The sequence below is a fragment of the Sphaerodactylus townsendi genome, linkage group LG15 (assembly GCF_021028975.2).
Source record: "Sphaerodactylus townsendi isolate TG3544 linkage group LG15, MPM_Stown_v2.3, whole genome shotgun sequence".
NCBI classification, from domain to species: domain Eukaryota; kingdom Metazoa; phylum Chordata; class Lepidosauria; order Squamata; family Sphaerodactylidae; genus Sphaerodactylus; species Sphaerodactylus townsendi.
In genome coordinates, this window is record NC_059439.1 from 25885103 (window position 1) to 25903327 (window position 18225).

Sequence of the window (18225 nt, forward strand, 5' to 3'; positions counted from 1 at the left end):
GTAGCTTCCAAGTTCCTTTCCCTTCCTCTCCGCACAACAGACACCTCGTGAGGTAGGCGGAGCTGAGAGAGTTCCGAAGACCTGTGACTAGCCCAAGGTCACCCAGCAGGAATGTAGGAGTATGGAAACACATCTGGTTCACCAGATAAGCCTCTGCCACTTAGGTAAAGGTGGGGCAGAGAGGGTTTTAGCTGTTTCTGTTGGAGACCTGGATAGCAGTTCCACCTTAATTCTGTTCTTCTCTCAGCAGGGCTATGCTGAGAGACATGACTCTCACCTCTGTTCTGTTCCCCTCCTAACACTATGCCTAGAGGACAGTGAATTTGTGGTTTGTTGCATAATATCCCTTTATGGTCCACACTTGCACTGGCGAGTTAGTACACCTGTGGAGAGTGTGTCATTTGTCCAAGTGAAGGAGACTCTCCTCCCTTGAAAAAAAAATGTAACTCCAACATCACTTGTCAAAACTAGGTCCACAAATTCAGCTTCACATATTTTCTTGACAAATTTGTGAGGCACAGAAGCCGACACACATCCTCCCGCCCCCGATTTTATTTTGCTTTTTTTCTGTCAGAAAGAAGTGCTCAGAAAGGCATTCAAACTCCTCACGTTGCTTTATTAAAATCTGAAACCCCACAACACCCCGTTCTCTAGAGCTGGTTCTTCATTACGCCTATGACACCACCAGCCACTAGAGGGCACCGTCATTTCTTCTTCGTTTCTTTGCAAGCCACGACGTAGCGCTGTGCCACGTTCAAGGGCGGAGAGTAGCCATCTGCGTAGCTGGTATCCTCAAACAGCACTGAGTAATCGTCCTGGGGCTGAGAGAGGAGGGTCAGAGTGTTACACATAATCCTGCTGAGGGGAAAGGCCGTGAGTCTGTTCCCTCATGCCCTTTGATCCTTTCACCCAGCCAGTTTGGACTCGGATGACAGTCTAGACCAGGGGTAGGGAACCTGCGGCTCTCCAGATGTTCAGGAACTACAATTCCCATCAGCCCCTACCAGCATGGCCAATTGGCCATGCTGACAGAGGCTGATGGGAATTGTAGTTCCTGAACATCTGGAGAGCCGCAGGTTCCCTACCCCTGGTCTAGACTCTAAAGCATAGGTGTCAAACTCAGGCCCTCCAGACCAGTGTTTCCCAACCTTTTCGAGGTCAGGGTACCCTTGACCTCACTCTTCATATCTCATGGTACCCCTGCCGCCACCCTCCACCTTCCCCTCCCATTGCCCCTGCTTGCCACACACCCCACCTTCCCCTCCCAGGGTGAAGGGTAGCACTGGGGGGGGGTGGCTGCTGACCTTGTGGCAGGCCCTGCCCCATGGGCCAGCTCCATGTCCTTGCTGGCACCGGTGGGAGACACCACAAAAATGAGGGGGGGGGTGGTAGTGTTGCTGCGGTACCCCTGGTACATGCTCACAGCACCCCAGGGTACCACGGAACCCTGGTTGAGAATGGCTGCTCCAGACGTTCATGACCTACAATTCCCAGCAGCCCCTGCTAGCATGGCCAATTGGCCCTGCTGGCATGGGCTGATGGGAATCGTAGTTCATGAACACCTGGAAGGCCTGAGTTTGACACCTATGCTCTAAAGCAATGCTACACAATTTAAAAGTGGAATGCAGTGACACACACCGGGCGCGCACAGGTGCAGGGGCATGGAGCGGGCGTTCCGGGATGGACGGGGGTGTGGCAGTGGCATAGGGCGCGTGCGTGGCTCAGGTGCAGTTCCCCCTTGCTCTGCCCCATCAGGGAACAACAGTAGGCCAACCGGAAGATATGAGGCAATGCTTGGGAAGCATATGGTGGACTGAAGCAGAGAAACGATCCCCAGCCCATTTCCTTACCCGCTGCGGAGGGGTGTGAATAAGTGCTCTATAGAAGCAGGTGGTCTGTGGGTATAATGCCAGGACAAGCTGATCTTTCTGGAACAAGGCCTCAGGGTCTGTTTCGGGGTTGGCCTTCCACTGGGGCAGGGGGATGATGCGTCGTCGGCTCAGGGTGTGGCGCCTACAGAGAAGAGACGAACAAGAAGACTTTATTTACAGTCAATGACCAGATATATTACAAATCTCCAAAATATCTACAACAAAACAAGAATGCAGATCTCTCTCCCGTATTCCAGCACTATCCATCTATATATCATTATACTTTGTAAACACGCCAAACAGCATAAAAATACTAAACAACACAAAAATATCTAAGGGGTTACCATATTCACATCATTTTTTTCTTTTTCATAACAGACAGACAGAACAGAACAGAACAGAACAGAAAGAATTTTGCTACCCATTTAGTAATATTCTTGTAATAGTTTTTCACAACAAACTTTATCAGAACAATATGTGATTTTGTGTAGTAGATGTGACAGGCATTTTTCCTTGCCTCCTCATAAAGGGGACACTTTAATAACATATGCTCTATAGTTTCTACAGAATTCAGAAAGCAAGAACATAACCTTGCAGCATAAGGTATCTTTTGATATTTCCCTTCTAAGACAGCAGAGGGTAAATGTGCACGTCTTGCGAGTGTAAAAGCTCTCCTTAGATCTTTATTATCCAGATAAATTAAACAAGGAGCAGGGGCAGTGATATATTTCTGTGTATAGTACAGAGGAAAATCTGAATATCTTGCCAGATCAGACTGTCGCGATACATCTTTGATTCTTTGGGTAAGTTCGCTTTTAAAATGATCCCAATTTTTGATCATATGGATGTTATATGGAAGGCCACATTTATTAAGGCACTTCTACAGAGAAGAGACAGGAATTTGCGATGGGCCAATCCCAGCATCAACCCTAGCAGGCCGGAGCCCTCCTCCGCCTTCACTTACTCTTTCCCTTCTTCGTCAATGTCGTCCACTTCGTATCTGAAGGAGAAAAGATGTCGGGTGAGAACTCAGAGTCCTTTAAACCTTACCAAAAAGATATATGGTGTCACAGGCAAAGTTAAGATTCTTCTAGTTGCCTAAGCAAATATTTTATGCCCCAAGCACAACAAAAGCAACAGCCCCTCATAATCCTCTTTAATGATGGGGCTCCATAGCCAGATGGTATCTGCTGAAGCAAGGTGGTGGTGGCAGAAAGTGTCATCAAGTCACAGCTAACTTGTGGTGACCCTGTTGGGTTTTCAGGGGAAATTTACGTTCAGAGGTGGTTTGGCACTGCCTGAGAAATTGCTGAGAACTCTGACTGGCCCAATGTCACCCAGCAGGCTTCATGCGGAGAAGAGGGGAATCAAACCCAGTTCTCCAGATTATAGTCTACTGCTCTTCACCACTACACCATGCTGGCTCTCTCCCCAAAACTATATATGAGATTGAGGATGTTTCCCTCTCCTTGGAGGCAATGGCAAACCATCTCTGCTCATCTCTGGCCTTAGACACCCAATGGACAGGTTCACCACGACTTGACGGCATATTATTTGTTCATTCCCTCTCCTTTGAACACCTCACCCACATTCCAGCGTTTATTAAGCCCTTCCAGTTGCTTCTGGCCCCTTCCTCCACTCTCTCTCTCTCCTGACCTCTGATAATCAGATAGCCCGTCGCCAAGCTGTTTCTTTCCTTACTTCTTCTCCTTCTGTCCAAGACTGCAAACCGTTTTACTTTCCCCAGGCAGAAAAGGGAGGATAGCACATTCAGCTGAGGTAAACGGAAGCTGTCAACAGCCAGTGGCCAGACGGTGCCAACAGAAGTTGAACAAACTCACTTGTTGGTGGCGTGGTTGTAGCTCACCACCTCAGCCAAGATCCACTGCTCGTCTCCATCGACGGCCTTGACACGGGCAGCCACCTTGTCCCCTGGTTTGGCCACGTAATCGCTGGAGGCAGGGATGGCACCACAAAGCGGGGGAGGCCTGAGGGGAAGAGAGCAGACGGGAGGCCGTCAGGAAGGCGAAGCGAGCTCAACAAGACCCTTCGCGCTTGCCACACCCATGGAATAATCACTTCTCTCCGGGTTTCCCGATCCACAGGGGTAGAGTCATGGCCGACTGCTGGAGGAGGGTCATCAGCACCCCCCGGCGCATGGTTTTGCGTGGCGGCTCCGAATCGTTGTAGAGACCGGCAATTTTGGCAGCTGTAGGGAAAGGAGAAGGAAACAGGTCGGGAGTCGATTATTCTCCAAAATGTGGTTCATTAGGGCATGTCTTCCTCTCCTTTGAAGGCAGTGACAAACCATCTCTGCTCATTTCTTGTCTTAAACACCCAGTGCATCAGGTCACCAAGAGCCAGCTGAGACTTGACAGCACATGACTGACTTATTCCCTCTCAACACCTCACCCAAGCTCCAGCTCTTATTAAGTCCTTCCAGTTGCTCTCACAATCACTTCAGCGATAATACCCTCAAAGCTCTGTTCTAGTCATTCGGAGCCAACTCTATGGTTGAGGCTATAAAGCAATGATGGCGAACCTTTTTGAGACCGAGTGCCCAAATTGCAACCCAAAGCCCACATATTTATCGCAAAGTGCCAACACAGCAATTTAACCTGAATACTGAGATTTTAGTTTAGAAAAAACGGTTGGCTCCGAGGTGTGCGTTACTTGGGAGTAAGCTTGGTGGTAGTCGGTGGCCTTGCTTTGAAGCAACCATGCAACTCTTCCAACTGGTGAATCACGACCCTAGGAGGGTTTACTCAGAAGCAAGCCCCATTGACAGCAACCGAGCTTACTCCCAGGTAAAGGATCGCGCCTTAGTTATTCGCATGAAAATCAGTGGGGTTTAACAGCGCTTAACAGGGCTACCTACACTGTTTCCCCAAAACTAGGTCTTAAGTTTAATGCTAATAATCGAGCCCAGAGGCCCAGGCCAGCCTAGATGTGTGTTTGTGGGGGCGACTCTGTTTGCAATTGCCCACAGAAAGGGTCTGAGTGCCACCTCTGGCACCCGTGCCATAGGTTTGCCACCACTGCTATAAAGGATCCAAAGCCTCCACTCTGGCCCTCAAAGTAATAAGTTTTCTTGCCAACATCCCATGCATTAGATCAAATACCAATGGGCCCGTTCAACTGAACAGAAAAGGCTAACGCTCCTATCTCGAGATACAGCAAGAAGGGGCTATACCACACAGCGAGTCGGCTCGTGTTTCCTCCTCTGAGCCACCTAACAGACACAAGCACTGATTCTTTACCAGCAGCATGCTGTTTCTTTCCGTGGCCTCCCCTCCTCCTTCCTAAAAAGAACACAGAACGCTCTTTTTAACCACACTGCCTGCTTTTGAGCACAACGGCCCGATGTTGGACGGTATCCCCCGCCCCGTACTTTGCATCTCTAGCAACCCAAAGTTGTGCGCTTGGCCGGCATTGCGTTGAAGTCACCTCCTCCTGCGCTCTAAGGCGAGTCACCCAACGCATTTGAAGACCTCCCAGCACTCACCAATGCGCCGTTCTTCTAAAAGAGACTTAATCTCTGCGATCTTGTCCAAGGCTTTCCGCAGGATGCTGGGAAGGGAGGAAAGAAGGAAACGTGAGTGGAAGGAAAGATTAAAAGTGGCCTATAAAACAAAAGTGGCCTACAAAACAAACAAACAAATAAGTCTGTTTCGAAATTGCTGCACAATAACCTCAACTTCTACATGATCTAGATTTAAAAAAAAACTTGCAACAACAAATTGAGCTGGAAATAGTTTTATATCTGGGAGCCAGCATGGCACAGTGGTTCAAGGGTCAGCCCAGGATCTGGGAGAACCAGGTTCAAATATTCACTCTGCCCTGGAGGCTCACTGGATGGGCTTGGGTCAGTCACTCTGTCTCAGGCTAAGCTTACGCACAGGTTTGCTGTTGTGAGGGTGAAATAGGGGAGAGGAGAATGTTGCTGTGAAGAAGAAGAAGAAGAAGAAGAAGAAGAAGAAGAGGAGGAGGAGGAGGAGGAGGAGGAGGAGGAGTTTGGATTTATATCCCTCCTTTCTCTCCTGAAGGAGACTCAAAGGGGCTTACAATCTCCTTGCCCTTCCCCCCTCACAACAAACACCCTGTGAGGTAGGTGGGGCTGAGAGAGCTCCAAAGAACTGTGACTAGCCCAAGGTCACCCAGCTGGCGTGTGTGGGAGTGCACAGGCTAATCTGAATCCCCCAGATAAGCCTCCACAGCTCAAGCGGCAGAGCGGGGAATCAAACCCGGTTCCTCCAGATTAGAATGCACCTGCTCTTAACCACTACGCCACTGCTACTCCTGCTTGGGGCCTCCCTTGAGAAAAAAAGGTGAATTAAATTTAGAAAAAAATAGATTTCAGAAAAATGCATTCCACTCACTTGCACTCAGCTTCTGCATCAGCCTTGGCTGTTGTGTAGAGGCCGCGTAACTTGGTCCGATAATACGGAGAAACTGCGGAAGAAAAGAAAGGGCGATAAGGAGGTAGGACCAGTCTCGCCGAGAGATTTCTCACACAGCCCAGCTCCCCTGGATCCTAACCCTCTTCAATCCAATCTTACCTGTGTTTCCCTGGAAGAAAGTCCCACCAATTTCAGTGGGATGTACACAGAGGTGGGATCCAGCAGGTTCTCACAGGTTCCCGAGAGTAGGTTACTAATTATTTGTGTGTGCCGAGAGGGGGTTACTAATTGGTGATTTTGCCACGTGATTTTTGCCTTAGTTACGCCCCTCCTCTCAGCAGTAGCGCGCAGAACTTGAAGCAGTCTAGCAGGAGGTGCACCGGCATGCGTGGCAGCTTGCACCTGCATGCATTCGTTTCCTGCCCAAGGACCAGCGCAGCGGCTGCGTCCTTGCCACAGCCCCGTCCAGAAATGCCCGGCCACGCCCCCATCGTGCCTCGGCCAGCCCCATTGGCGCTATGCCACTGTTTGAATCCCACCACCATGGGAACCTGTTACTAAAATTTTTGGATCCCACCACTGAATGTACACATAGTTAAGAATGACAGGATTGTGGTTTTAAAGGTTTTGAAATGGATTCTCAGGGTGGTCAGCCGGGAAGGTATTGAGAGAACAAGGCACATTGCAAGGAATCCCAACTTACTCTTGTTCTCAGTCTGCATCCTCTCGTGTGTTTTCTGGATGTTCACCAGGTTGTGTTCACTCCTTGACCGCTCCTCCTGGTGAAGAAAAGGCTTCTACATAACCTTACAGGCAACCACAGTTCCTACCCAAAGCTGTTTTCTCACACCCAAACTGTTTATTGTCCCTTTAACTAAACAACTTAATTACACAGATCCTCTGACAAGTCATGACACCAAATGAAATCCTTAAAATTAGTGATGCCCTCTATTCCACACAGCTGCTGGACTTAACTTCTCCCATCCTGAAGACATCCCAAGGAGAAAAAACATAGCACTTCCTCTTGTCCCTGCCAATCCAGCCCTTACAACATCAAATATTCCAGAACAGTTTTCTCATTACCTGGGTCTGTTTGATAAGCTGATGCAATTCTCCCAGAAGTTCAGCAATGCGGGAATCAGCCGATACTAGAGCCATGGAGCTGAAGAGACCAAAGAAGAAGAAGAGATAGATTTATATCTCCCCCTTTCTCTCCTATAGGAGACTCAGGGGCTTACAAACTCCGTCCCCCTCCCCACTCATAACAAACACCCTGCGAGGTAGGTGGGGCTGAGAGAGCTCTGAAGAACTGGGACTAGCCCAAGGTCACCCAGCTGGCGTGTGTTGGAGTGTACAGCCTAATCTGAATTCCCCAGATAAGCCTCCACAGCTCAAGCAGCATAGCGGGGAATCAAATCCGGTTCCTCCAGATTAGAGTGCACCTGCTCTTAACCACTACGCCACTGTTGCTCCTCTACCTGGGTAAGTGCCCTAGGGAGGGCAATGGTGCCATCACAAGGCTGTGCTGCTCCTCGAAGCCTCCCCCCAACCCCGGGATGGGGCTGCAAGTCTCACAGGGCTTTGGAAAGAAGAAAAATTAACTCAGACTCTGGATTCCTATGACGTCCCCCAGATTGAGTCAATTTAGTTTTTTATTTCTATATCAGCCATAAATATAAAAAACGCAGCATAAATATAAAAACCGCAGCAGACAACATTTGAGTTCTGTATTTTCAAATGTTGTTTCTAATGCACGCATAAGGCTGTGGGAATGCCTTTCTGTTTTTGAGAAAGAAACACGAGGGGTTTAGAAGGATGACACATCTATGCCCAACCCCCAGTGTACACAACCACGGGAGCTATTCTGAATGCAGTCCCTGGCAACAACCCTAATCCTTCTAGGGTAGCTGTTGTCTTAAGTCTGTTGCGCCAAAAACAAACAGAGGTTTGCTTTAGAACAAAAACGTGTCGGACTCCATGGGGTCACAAGGCTCCTGTTTATTTCCCCAAGCTTCTGTAACACAAACACAAACCAGAGGGCATTTGTAAACAGACCTTGAGGCTAGCGAAAGCTCTTCAGAGCTTCCTATTCAACCCCAGTGAGTCCCAGTAATCACACTAGGCAGGTTCCAGCTAGCTCAGTGGTGGCGAACCTATGGCACGGGTGCCAGAGGTGGCACTCAGAGCCATCTCTGTGGGCACGTGCCCCCACCCACCCCACACACATCTAGGCTGGCCTGGGCCGCTGGGCTCGATTATTAGCATTAAACCTAAGACCAAGTTTTGGGGAAGCAGTGTAGGTAACCCTGTTATGCGCTGTTAAACCCCACTGATTTTCATGCGAAACTAAAGCGTGATCCTTTACCTGGGAGTAAGCTCGGTTGCTGTCAATGGGGCTTGCTTCTGAGTAAACCCTCCTAGGGTCGTGATTCACCAGTTGGAAGAGTTGCACGGTTGCTTCAAAGCAAAGCCACCGACTACCACCAAGCTTACTCCCGAGTAATGCGCACCTTAAAGCCAACCATTTTTTCTAAACTAAAACCTCAGTATTCAGGTTAAATTGCCGTGTTGGCACTTTGCGATAAATAAGTGGGTTTTGGGTTGCAATTTGGGCACTCGGTCTCGAAAAGGTTCGCCATCACTGAGCTAGCTTATTCGCTAGTGTAGGGATAGGGAACCTTTAACACTCAAAGAGCCATTGGACCCGTTTTCCACGGGAAAAGAAAACACTTGGAGCCGCAAATAATTTTTGACATTTAAAATAAAGATAACACTATATATATTGGGGTTTTTTAACCTTTTACTCCGCTCATTCTGAGAAGCGCATGGATGCGCCCGCCCTGCTGCCTGCAGGGCGGGCAAGGATGAAGCCGGTGGCTCGGCCTCACCGGCCGCTGGGAAAGCGCCTGCCCCTCTCCAACGGGGCGGGCGAGAGGGGAAGCCCGCGCCGCGGCCCAGCCGACTGTGGGCAGTTGGTGCACCTGCCCTGCTGCCTGCAGGGCGGGCAAGGATGGGGCCGGCGGCTCGGCTTGTGGAGCCACAGTGCAAGGGCAGAAGAGCCGCATGCGGCTCTCGAGCCACAGGTTCCCTACCCCTGCGCTAGTGGGACAGGAAGGAGACCACTTTGACAACCCCTAAAAAGGCTCCTTTGGGGATCACTGGAACTGCACATAGACAAGCCACGTGGGCTAGGGGTTAGAGTAAGGGAAGGGATTTGGGGAAGATTCAGTGGGAAAGCGGGCTGGATCCAACCCACTCGTGGCTCACAGCACACAAGGCAATAGGGAAGCTTCTTCTCCCAGCAGGTGAAAAACAGTAAGCAGGTTGCAAAGAGGAAAGCTTTAGCTAAGCTTCTTTCTTTTGGGGGGGGGGGGGGGGGGCTGCCAGTGACGGATCAGGATTGCATGGGATCCGGGCCCTTTTTCCAGGGCTTCCCAGTTTTAACCCAAGTCGCTACCTTTGTTTCAGTCGTTGCTTGCAAGGTTTCCCCGGTTTTTCTCCTGGCTGCAGCTCCCCTGTCTTCCCTTGGCTCTCCCTCCTCCCCTCTGCAGAAGGCGACTATTGTTTATGTCAGGCGCAGGGGCTGTTGGGAAATAGAGTCCTTCATCTCGTTCTGACTGTGGCACTTCATAGGCCCCTTCTGTACATGCAGAATAATGCACTTCCAATCCACTTTCACAATTGTTTGCAAGTGGATTTTGCTATTCTGCACAGTACAATCCAGCTGCAAAGTGCATTGAAAGTGGATTGAAAGTGCATTATTCTGCACGTGTGGAAGGGGCCTTAGTTGTTCATCCATTGTTTATATGTACAGCAAAAAACTCCGATCTCACAGTCACGACACACAAACACACACAAACATGCCTGTGAAATCTCCAGAGAAAGTCAAAGGAAGAGTTTTCGGGTCTTATCTTTCTGAAATACGAGAAAACAAATTGCAAAAAGTTAAGGAGAGGTCTTTGATTACATGCATACGGATTTTTATTGGCATCAAAAATATAATCTAGTTAATGATTAAAATGATTATTAACATTCAAAAGCGATATAAAACAGAATAGAAATCAAAATACAACTGTATGTTTTGCAATACCTGAAATTAACGCTTGCTCCTAATGATGTGAAAGTTGAGGTCGTTGATTAATAGTACAGCAAAGGTTGATCCCAGCCTTAGTAGTCCAAAGTGAACATTTGTACAGTGTTGTATTTATTTATTGATTTGATTTATAGGCCACCCTTCCCCATCGATGAACTTAGGGTGGCTTACACAGTCACATAAACAAGATACAAACCAATCATATAAGAGAGAACAACCATTAACGACAAAATATCAGCATTATCATTTTACAACCCTCAGACTAATGGGAGAGATCATCAGGGAGGGATACAAACATAACACAACAACACCCCAAAAAAGTAAAAAAAGAGGGAGTATTTGTATGCATAAAGTCCCTGGATCTCCCCAGGAAGTATGTGATGGGAAAGACTGAGGAGAGCTCTTCTAACAGCCAGAATAAGGGTTGCTCACCAATGTAAGCAGCAGTGGCGTAGGAGGTTAAGAGCTCGTGTATCTAATCTGGAGGAACCGGGTTTGATTCCCCGCTCTGCCACCAGAGCTGTGGAAGCTTATCTGGGGAATTCAGATTAGCCTGTACACTCCAGCACACGCCAGCTGGGTGGCCTTGGGCTAGTCACAGCTTCTCGGAGCTCTCTCAGCCCCACCTACCTCACAGGGTGTTTGTTGTGAGGGGGGAAGGGCAAGGAGATTGTAAGCCCCTTTGAGTCTCCTGCAGGAGAGAAAGGGGGGATATAAATCCAAACTCTTCTCTTCTTCTTCTATAAAGGCGGTTTCTGAAAAAGTAACCGATTATTTCCCAGACAAGGCAAAATTGAAATTGTTTAAAATCCCCCCAAAAGAAAAGGGAAGCGCCAGGTAACAATCTAAATAAGGTGATTCACACACCTGCCATTCCGTACAGGTACGCATCATGAAAGAAAATATTCCATTTTATTCTTTAAGACTCCTTCCGCACATGCAGAATAATGCACTTTCAATCCACTTCCAACGCACTTTGAAGCTGGATTTCACTGTGCGGAAGAGCCAAATCCACTTTCAAACAGTGGTGAAATTGTTGATTGAATGTGCATTAGTCTGCATGTGCGGAAGTGGCCTATAAAAAGGCTACTTCATTGTAGTGGACTTGCAGGGTCTATCTGGAACTCCCAAGACTTTGCAAAGTATACACGTCCTTGCCTGTGTTTGGTCTCTACAAACGGACATAGGTGAGGAAAAAAGATTAGGGACTTCGAAGTGGCCTCTTTGGGGACTCAACTCTCAGGCTGTGGTTGTCATCCAAGGATCCCCCTCAATGCACCCTATACTGCTTCCAAGCTTCAGTTAATCATTGCTCAACTCACAACTCCAAGGGACGAAGTGAACTAGCATGTTTGATCATAGATAAGAATGCACAACACTAGCAGAGCAGGGACAGGTTCCAGTAGCGGAGCCAAAACAGCCCAAACAGATTGCAATCACATAGCTAACTGTGACAGGTCTGTCTTGAAAGGTTACAGACTGTTAGAAGATGTTTGCTTAGCTAATAATAATGCTAGTCTTTGAGGTCTGGCAGCCACAAACGCTGGGAGCTGAACTGGAAAGAAACAAATGGGATGCAGCAACTGAAAAACCAATTTTGTTTTTTTTTGTTGTTGTTGCTGCTGGTTGACAAGAAGGAGCCAGGGATTCAGGGTGGGGTGGGAGTGGGTCTCTGCAGCCCCTTCTGCACATGCAAAATAATGCACTTTCAATCCACTTTCACAATTGTTTGCAAGTGGATTTTGCTATTCTGCACAGCTGGAAAGTGGATTGAAAGTGCATTATTGTGCATGTGCGGAAAGGGCCTGAAATTACATTTCGGGGGGGGGGGGGAACTGAAGTTGCTTAAAGAAGCTAGAGAGGTGTAGAGTATTGAACTAAGCGTAAAGGGACCTGAATTGACACTGCTGCTCAGACATGAAGGTCAGCTGATCTCTCAACTGAATGTCCCTCACAGTTTGTTGTGATTAAAAAAGAATGGAGGCGAAATCATGGATGCTGAATTGAGTTCCTTGGAGGGAAGATGGGATAAAAAACGTAACAAATAAAGATGTGTGGTAATCCAGCACGACCCAGCTATTTCAAATTAAAAAAATGGAATATTGCAAAATATGTTTGATCTGAGAGCTGTGGGGGAAAAAATACAGAAAGTCCCAACAGTTTTCTCTGTTTAGTTAAATCCACCCATGTTTCTTCAACTAACGAGGGGTAGGGAACCTGCGGCTCTCCAGATGTTCAGGAACTACAATTCCCATCAGCCTCTGTCAGCATGGCCAATTGGCCATGCTGGTAGGGGCTGATGGGAATTGTAGTTCCTGAACATCTGGAGAGCTGCAGGTTCCCTACCTCTGACTAACCCAAACGAATGTGGGACTAAGGAACCATACTGAATTTCCCCACTCTAACAATTATCAGAATGTTTTCAAGAAAAACTTCAGAAAGGGCTTTAAAAGCAAGGATTTCTTAAGTGTTTCTACATGTTTCCTTAAATTACCAGTATCAAGTGAGCATGAGAGGGAAGGTTCCATGTATAAAAGCTGAGCAGGGTTGGTACCTAGATGGGATATCAGCTAGGAAGGCAATGGCAAACCACTTCAGTTTCTCACTTGCCTCAAAAGCCCCTTGCTGGGGTTGCCATAAGTTAGTTGGGACTTGGCAGCATTTACACCTATATCAAGTGAGCATACCTGCCATTTTCAGCACTTTGGCCCCTTCCGCACAGGGGCATCATGCCCATTGGGCAAGGAGGGCAGCTGCCCAGGGCATCACCTTGAGCAGAGTTTGTTTTTGGGTATTTTTAGTGGTTTTCCGTTTTTGGCCTGCAGGAGGCGCAGCTTTTAGGCTAGCGGCACCAACATTTCAGCGTATCACCAGGAGACTGTCCTTATGCTACCCCTCAAGTTTGGTGCAGTTTGGTTTAGGGAGTCCAAAGTTATGGACTCCCAAAGGGGGTGCCCCATCCCCCATTGTTTCCAATGGGAGCTAAGGAGATGGGGGCTACCCTTTTGAGGGTCCATAACTTTGTCCCCCCTGAACCAAACTGCACCAAACTTGGGGAGGTAGCATAAGGACAGTCTCCTGATGGTACGCTGAAATTTTGGTGGCAATATGTCTAAAAATGCACCCCCTGCAGGCAGGCACCAATGACCCATGGGGGGGGGCATCCAACCCAGGTTTTGCCCAGGGCTCCAGTTTGCCTCGTTCGCCCCCCCCCCCCCCGCGCGCCCTGATCGGGTGCCGCAGCTGAGGAGAATCTGCCCCACAGTGCTAGGAAGAGCCCCCCCGTCCCTCCCCTGGACCGAAGCTGCTGCCGAGCGTTACAACGCTCTCGGAAATAGTCCCTGCGGCGGCTGGAGCGTTACAACGGCAGTGGTCAGAGTGTTACAACGCTCTGGGACAGAGCCCAGTAGTGGCTGGAGCCACAGGCGTAGCTACCATGGGAACATCCGGGGACAAGCGCCCCGGGCGCCACCTTGTGGTGGGCGGAAAAATTGCAGGTTCGTTTGAAGCTTTCTGTATTTTTTACTGTTTTTTCCAATTTTGGTCTGCAGGAGGCACAGTTTTTAGGCTAGTGGCACCAAAATTTCAGGCTATCGTCAGGTGACTCTCCTGGTGATATCAGCCAAGTTTGGTGAAGTTTGGTTCAGGGGGTCCAAAGTTATGGACCCCCAAAGGGGGTGACCCCATCCTCCATTGTTTCCAATGGGAGCTAATAGCAGATGGGGCTATCATTTTGAGGGTCCATAACTTTGGACCCTCTGAATCAAACTTCACTAAACCTAGGTGGTATCATAAGGATAGTCTCCTTCTGATACCACCCAGGTTTGGTGAAGGTTGGTTCAGGGGGTCCAAAGTTATGGACCCCCAAAAGGAGTGCTCCATCCCCCATTGTTTCCAATGGGAGATAATGGTAGATGGGGCTACCCTTTTGAAGGTCCATAACTTTGGACCCCCGGAACCAAACTTCACTAAACCTGGGTGGTATAATCAGGATAGTCTCCTAAAGATAGCCTAAAATTTTGGTACTGTTATCTTAAACATTGCTCTCCTGACAAGCACCCTCAAATTTTCCCCGGATTCTCTCTTTAAATCCACCCCCTTTGGAGTGGATTTAAAGGGAGAATCTGGGCTCCCTAGATTAAAAAAAACATTGAAAGTATTGTTGAAGGCTTTCACAACCAGATTCAACTGATTGTTGTGGGTTTTACAGGCTGTGTGGCCATGGTCTGGTAGATCTTGTTCCTAACATTTCACCTGCCTCTGTGGCTGGCATCTTCAGAGGTGTATCACAGGGAGAAGTCTGTTATAAGAGAAGTCTGGACACAGTGTATAACAGACTTCTCTCTGTGATACACCTCTGAAGATACCAGCCACTCTGTGATACACCTCTGAAGATACCAGCCACACAAGATCTACCAGACCACAGCCGGATGCAGCTTAGAAAACCCACAACAACCAACTTTGACAATGGTGCTGTTTGGGGTGGATGGGTGGGAAATCTACCCTGAAACAGCATCACTTTCAATGTTGTTTAAACTAGAGAGCCCAGAGTCTCTCTTTAAGGTGAATTTAGGAGAATCTGGGAGAATCTGGGCTCTTCCTGAGAATCTGGGCTCTCTAGTTTAAACAACATTAAAAGTGATGCTGTTTCAGGGTGGATTCCCCCCCCTTCAAAAATAGCATCACTTTCAATGTTGTTTAAACTAGGGAGCACTGGGTGTGTTCAGATTCATGTGTTGGGGCATGTTCTATAATGTGATGGTGTTTGGTCATGGTGGGGAAGGGGGAGGGGCGCTGCCCATATGCCGGGGGGGGGGGGGGGGGCAAAACTCAGATTTTGTCCCGGGCTCAATTTTCCCTAGCTACGCCACTGGCTGGAGCGTTACAACGCTCTCGGACAGAGTTCCCGGCACTGGCTGGAGCGTTACAGAGAGCCCACGGCAGCGGCTCCCCTCCCCAAAGTGGCCCCGACATGCCACATTATAGCAACTATATAACCTGAGAAATGCCGCGTGGTCGGGGGGGGGGGGGGGGGCGCTTGTAATTCACACCCTTGGCCACTGGAGGGCAGCAGCATCCCCAGCGGCTCCGCTGCCCAAAGAGGCTCGGACACGCCACAACCTCGACGTGGGGCCTCGTGCGAAGCCCTAGGCTCTCGGCTCCATAAACGGGCTGCCAAGCTCAAAGAGGCTTGGGAAGATAGCGAAATCACCCCATGACATCCACGTGCGGTCTCCTGCGAAGGCGGCGGTCAGCGTGGCGTGGTCCAGGGGAGGGAGGCGGGGCCCTGGGGAGCCAGGCCAAGTGGGGGGGGGGGGCTTTTGAATCCAATGACGGGAGCCCCTCCCTCCCCGTCGACTCCTGGGTGACAAGTCCCGAGAGAGTGCGCTGATTAGGTCGCCGCCCTTTCTCCTCCTCCTCCTCCTGCCGCTTGATTGGCTGGCGGGGTGCTGATATGTCATTTTGGTGCAGATATGTCTAAAAATGCACCCCCTGCAGGCACCAATGACCTGGTGCAAAACAATTTTTGGGTCGTGGTGAGGTGGCCGCCCATGGGGGGTCATCCAACTCAGGTTTTGCCCAGGGCTCCAGTTTGCCTCCTTACGCCCCTGCCACACAGGCAAAGTACAGCGAGTTGCAGTCGGGGTAAAGCAACCCCTGGAGGAAATGCGGGTTGCTGCTGCGCCTTCGCACAGAAGGATGTTTTCCCACACACGCACCTTCCCTCCGCTGCGTAGCTATGGGGCCAGGCAGGCATGGACCTCCATACCCATGCTGCCGCCCCTGTGCCCCGGCGTAGCTTTGCAGCAGAGAAGCGGGGACTGGGGAAAAAAGGAAAGTTTGGCCAAGTGACCTGCTTCTTGGGGCAGCCATTCGCTCACGAGCTGCTGCAACCCACATTAAAACCAAAGAATCACGGATAGCACAATTCTCGAATAGCCAGTTTTTTAGGGGGGTAGACGCAGGGCGGACTCTCATTAGGGGTGGGAACTGTGCGAAGTGCTCCGCCTCCATCGACTTTATCCCATTATTACCCTGGGTTTATTGGCCTGTTCGGAAGAGGTCTTTGTTCTAAAGATGGGATTCAGCCGGTTCGCACCACTTTGGCAGAACCGTTTGTAAAAATGGTGCTTGTAAACAACCAGTTGTTAAATTATTTGAATCCCACCACCAGAATCGGTAGTTACATTATTTGAATCCCGCCACTGACTGCGGCACAATCTAATGTTGGTTTACTATAGGTAGTTGTTTGCTGTCCCACAACCCACTTGTGAATAAATGAATAGTGTGAAATTTCATGCACCCTCCAAAAAAAGAAAACAGACTCAACAGGGGGGAAGTGGCTGGAACTTCCAGTCGCTCAGAAACAAAAAGTACCGAAGAATTGCTAAATACGAGTGAGTTTTGCAACGTTTTTCGCTTACTCAATAATTTGGTTGTTTGCATTAAACGAATGCTCCGAAACTCTTTCAAAATGTCTGCAGAGCTCATAAGGTGTTTTTCATTTTTCAACTTTAATTATCGAAGGGATAGCCACTTGGCCTGACCAAGTCACATTTATGTCATAGCTCAGTGATGGCGAACCTTTCCGAGACCGAGTGCCCAAATTGCAACCCGAAACCCACTTATTTATCGCAAAGTGCCAACACGGCAATTTAACCTGAATACTGAGGTTTTAGTTTAGAAAAACAGTTGGCTCCGAGGCGTGCGTTACTCAGGAGTACGCTTGGTGGTAGTCGGTGGCTTGGCTTTGAAGCAACCGTGCAACTCTTCCAAAGGGTGAATCACGACCCTAGGAGGGTTTACTCAGAAGCAAGCACCATTGCCAGCAGCCAAGCTTACTCCCAGGTAAAGGATCATGCTTTAGTTCTTCGCATGAAAATCAGTGGGGTTTAACAGCGCTTAACACGGTTACCTACACTGCTTCCCCAAAACTAGGTTGTAGGTTTAATGCTAATAATCGAGCCCAGCGGCCCAGCCAGCCTAGATGTTGGGGGGGGGGCACTCTATGCGTGCCCATAGAGAGGGCTCTGAGTGCCACCTCTGGCACCCGTGCCATAGGTTCGCCACCACTGTCATAGCCGGTCTTCCTAACAAATGAGTTCGATGCCTCTGCTCTATGGAGCCATATCCCTATCAAGCTACTTCCCCTCCCCAAATTCTGCCTTTCTCAGGCTCCATCCCCACACCTCTACATAACCATAAGCATAAGCATTTTATTGTCATTGTGCGCGCACAACGAAATTTACAGCAGCATTCCTCGATGCACACAATTTCAGACTCATACTCCATCCTCACTTTCCCCTTCCTCCACCCATCCCTACACAGCCCCAAACACATCAACACGAAGCCGCGGAGTTTAGCATAGCCACAGCTCTAGAGTAGAAGCTGTCTCTAAGCCTCTTTGTCCTAGTTTTGATAGACCTCTACGAATTTCCCAAGCTAGGACAAGCAACCCTAGCTATAACACAGTAATAACGTAGTACCTAATGATGTGTGAGTGCAGTATAATAGGAATTAAAATATCTGTCTGGGAAGTATAGAATTACAGAGCTGGAAGGAGATTTATATGCCATGATGCCTTCCTTCAAGTGTTTGAAGCGCCTAATCGTTCCCCCCCTCCCATTTTCTTCAGGCTAAACCTACCATCGATTTTAGACGCTTGCTTTCTACAAATCCCTTTCATGGCCAAACAACATCTGGTGTTGATTCTTACTGGGTTTGTTGTTGAGAAAGTGCCTGAGAGAAAAATATTTGCTGGGAACACCTGATCCCGAAATCCTGTTTGACCAGGTACATTTAATATCTCCACTTTCCCCTGTTTATCTCTTAAAACAAACCCGGTTTCTGATACAATCAA

At 48.8% G+C, this 18225-nt stretch overlaps 1 protein-coding gene across 1 annotated transcript; it reads right to left on the reverse strand.

The window, feature by feature from the left end:
- Positions 1 to 595: 595 nt before the first annotated feature.
- Positions 596 to 9816, reverse strand: SGF29 (SAGA complex associated factor 29). The gene is made up of 10 exons (XM_048517432.1): positions 9729 to 9816; positions 7355 to 7433; positions 6975 to 7050; positions 6251 to 6323; positions 5377 to 5441; positions 3951 to 4080; positions 3713 to 3859; positions 2836 to 2871; positions 1851 to 2013; positions 596 to 821 (listed from the first exon to the last, which is right to left on the reverse strand). Exons 2-10 carry the CDS (start codon positions 7427 to 7429, stop codon positions 705 to 707), a joined length of 882 nt encoding a protein of 293 aa, XP_048373389.1. The 5' UTR covers positions 7430 to 7433; positions 9729 to 9816; the 3' UTR covers positions 596 to 704.
- Between the last annotated feature and the right edge of the window lie 8409 nt (positions 9817 to 18225).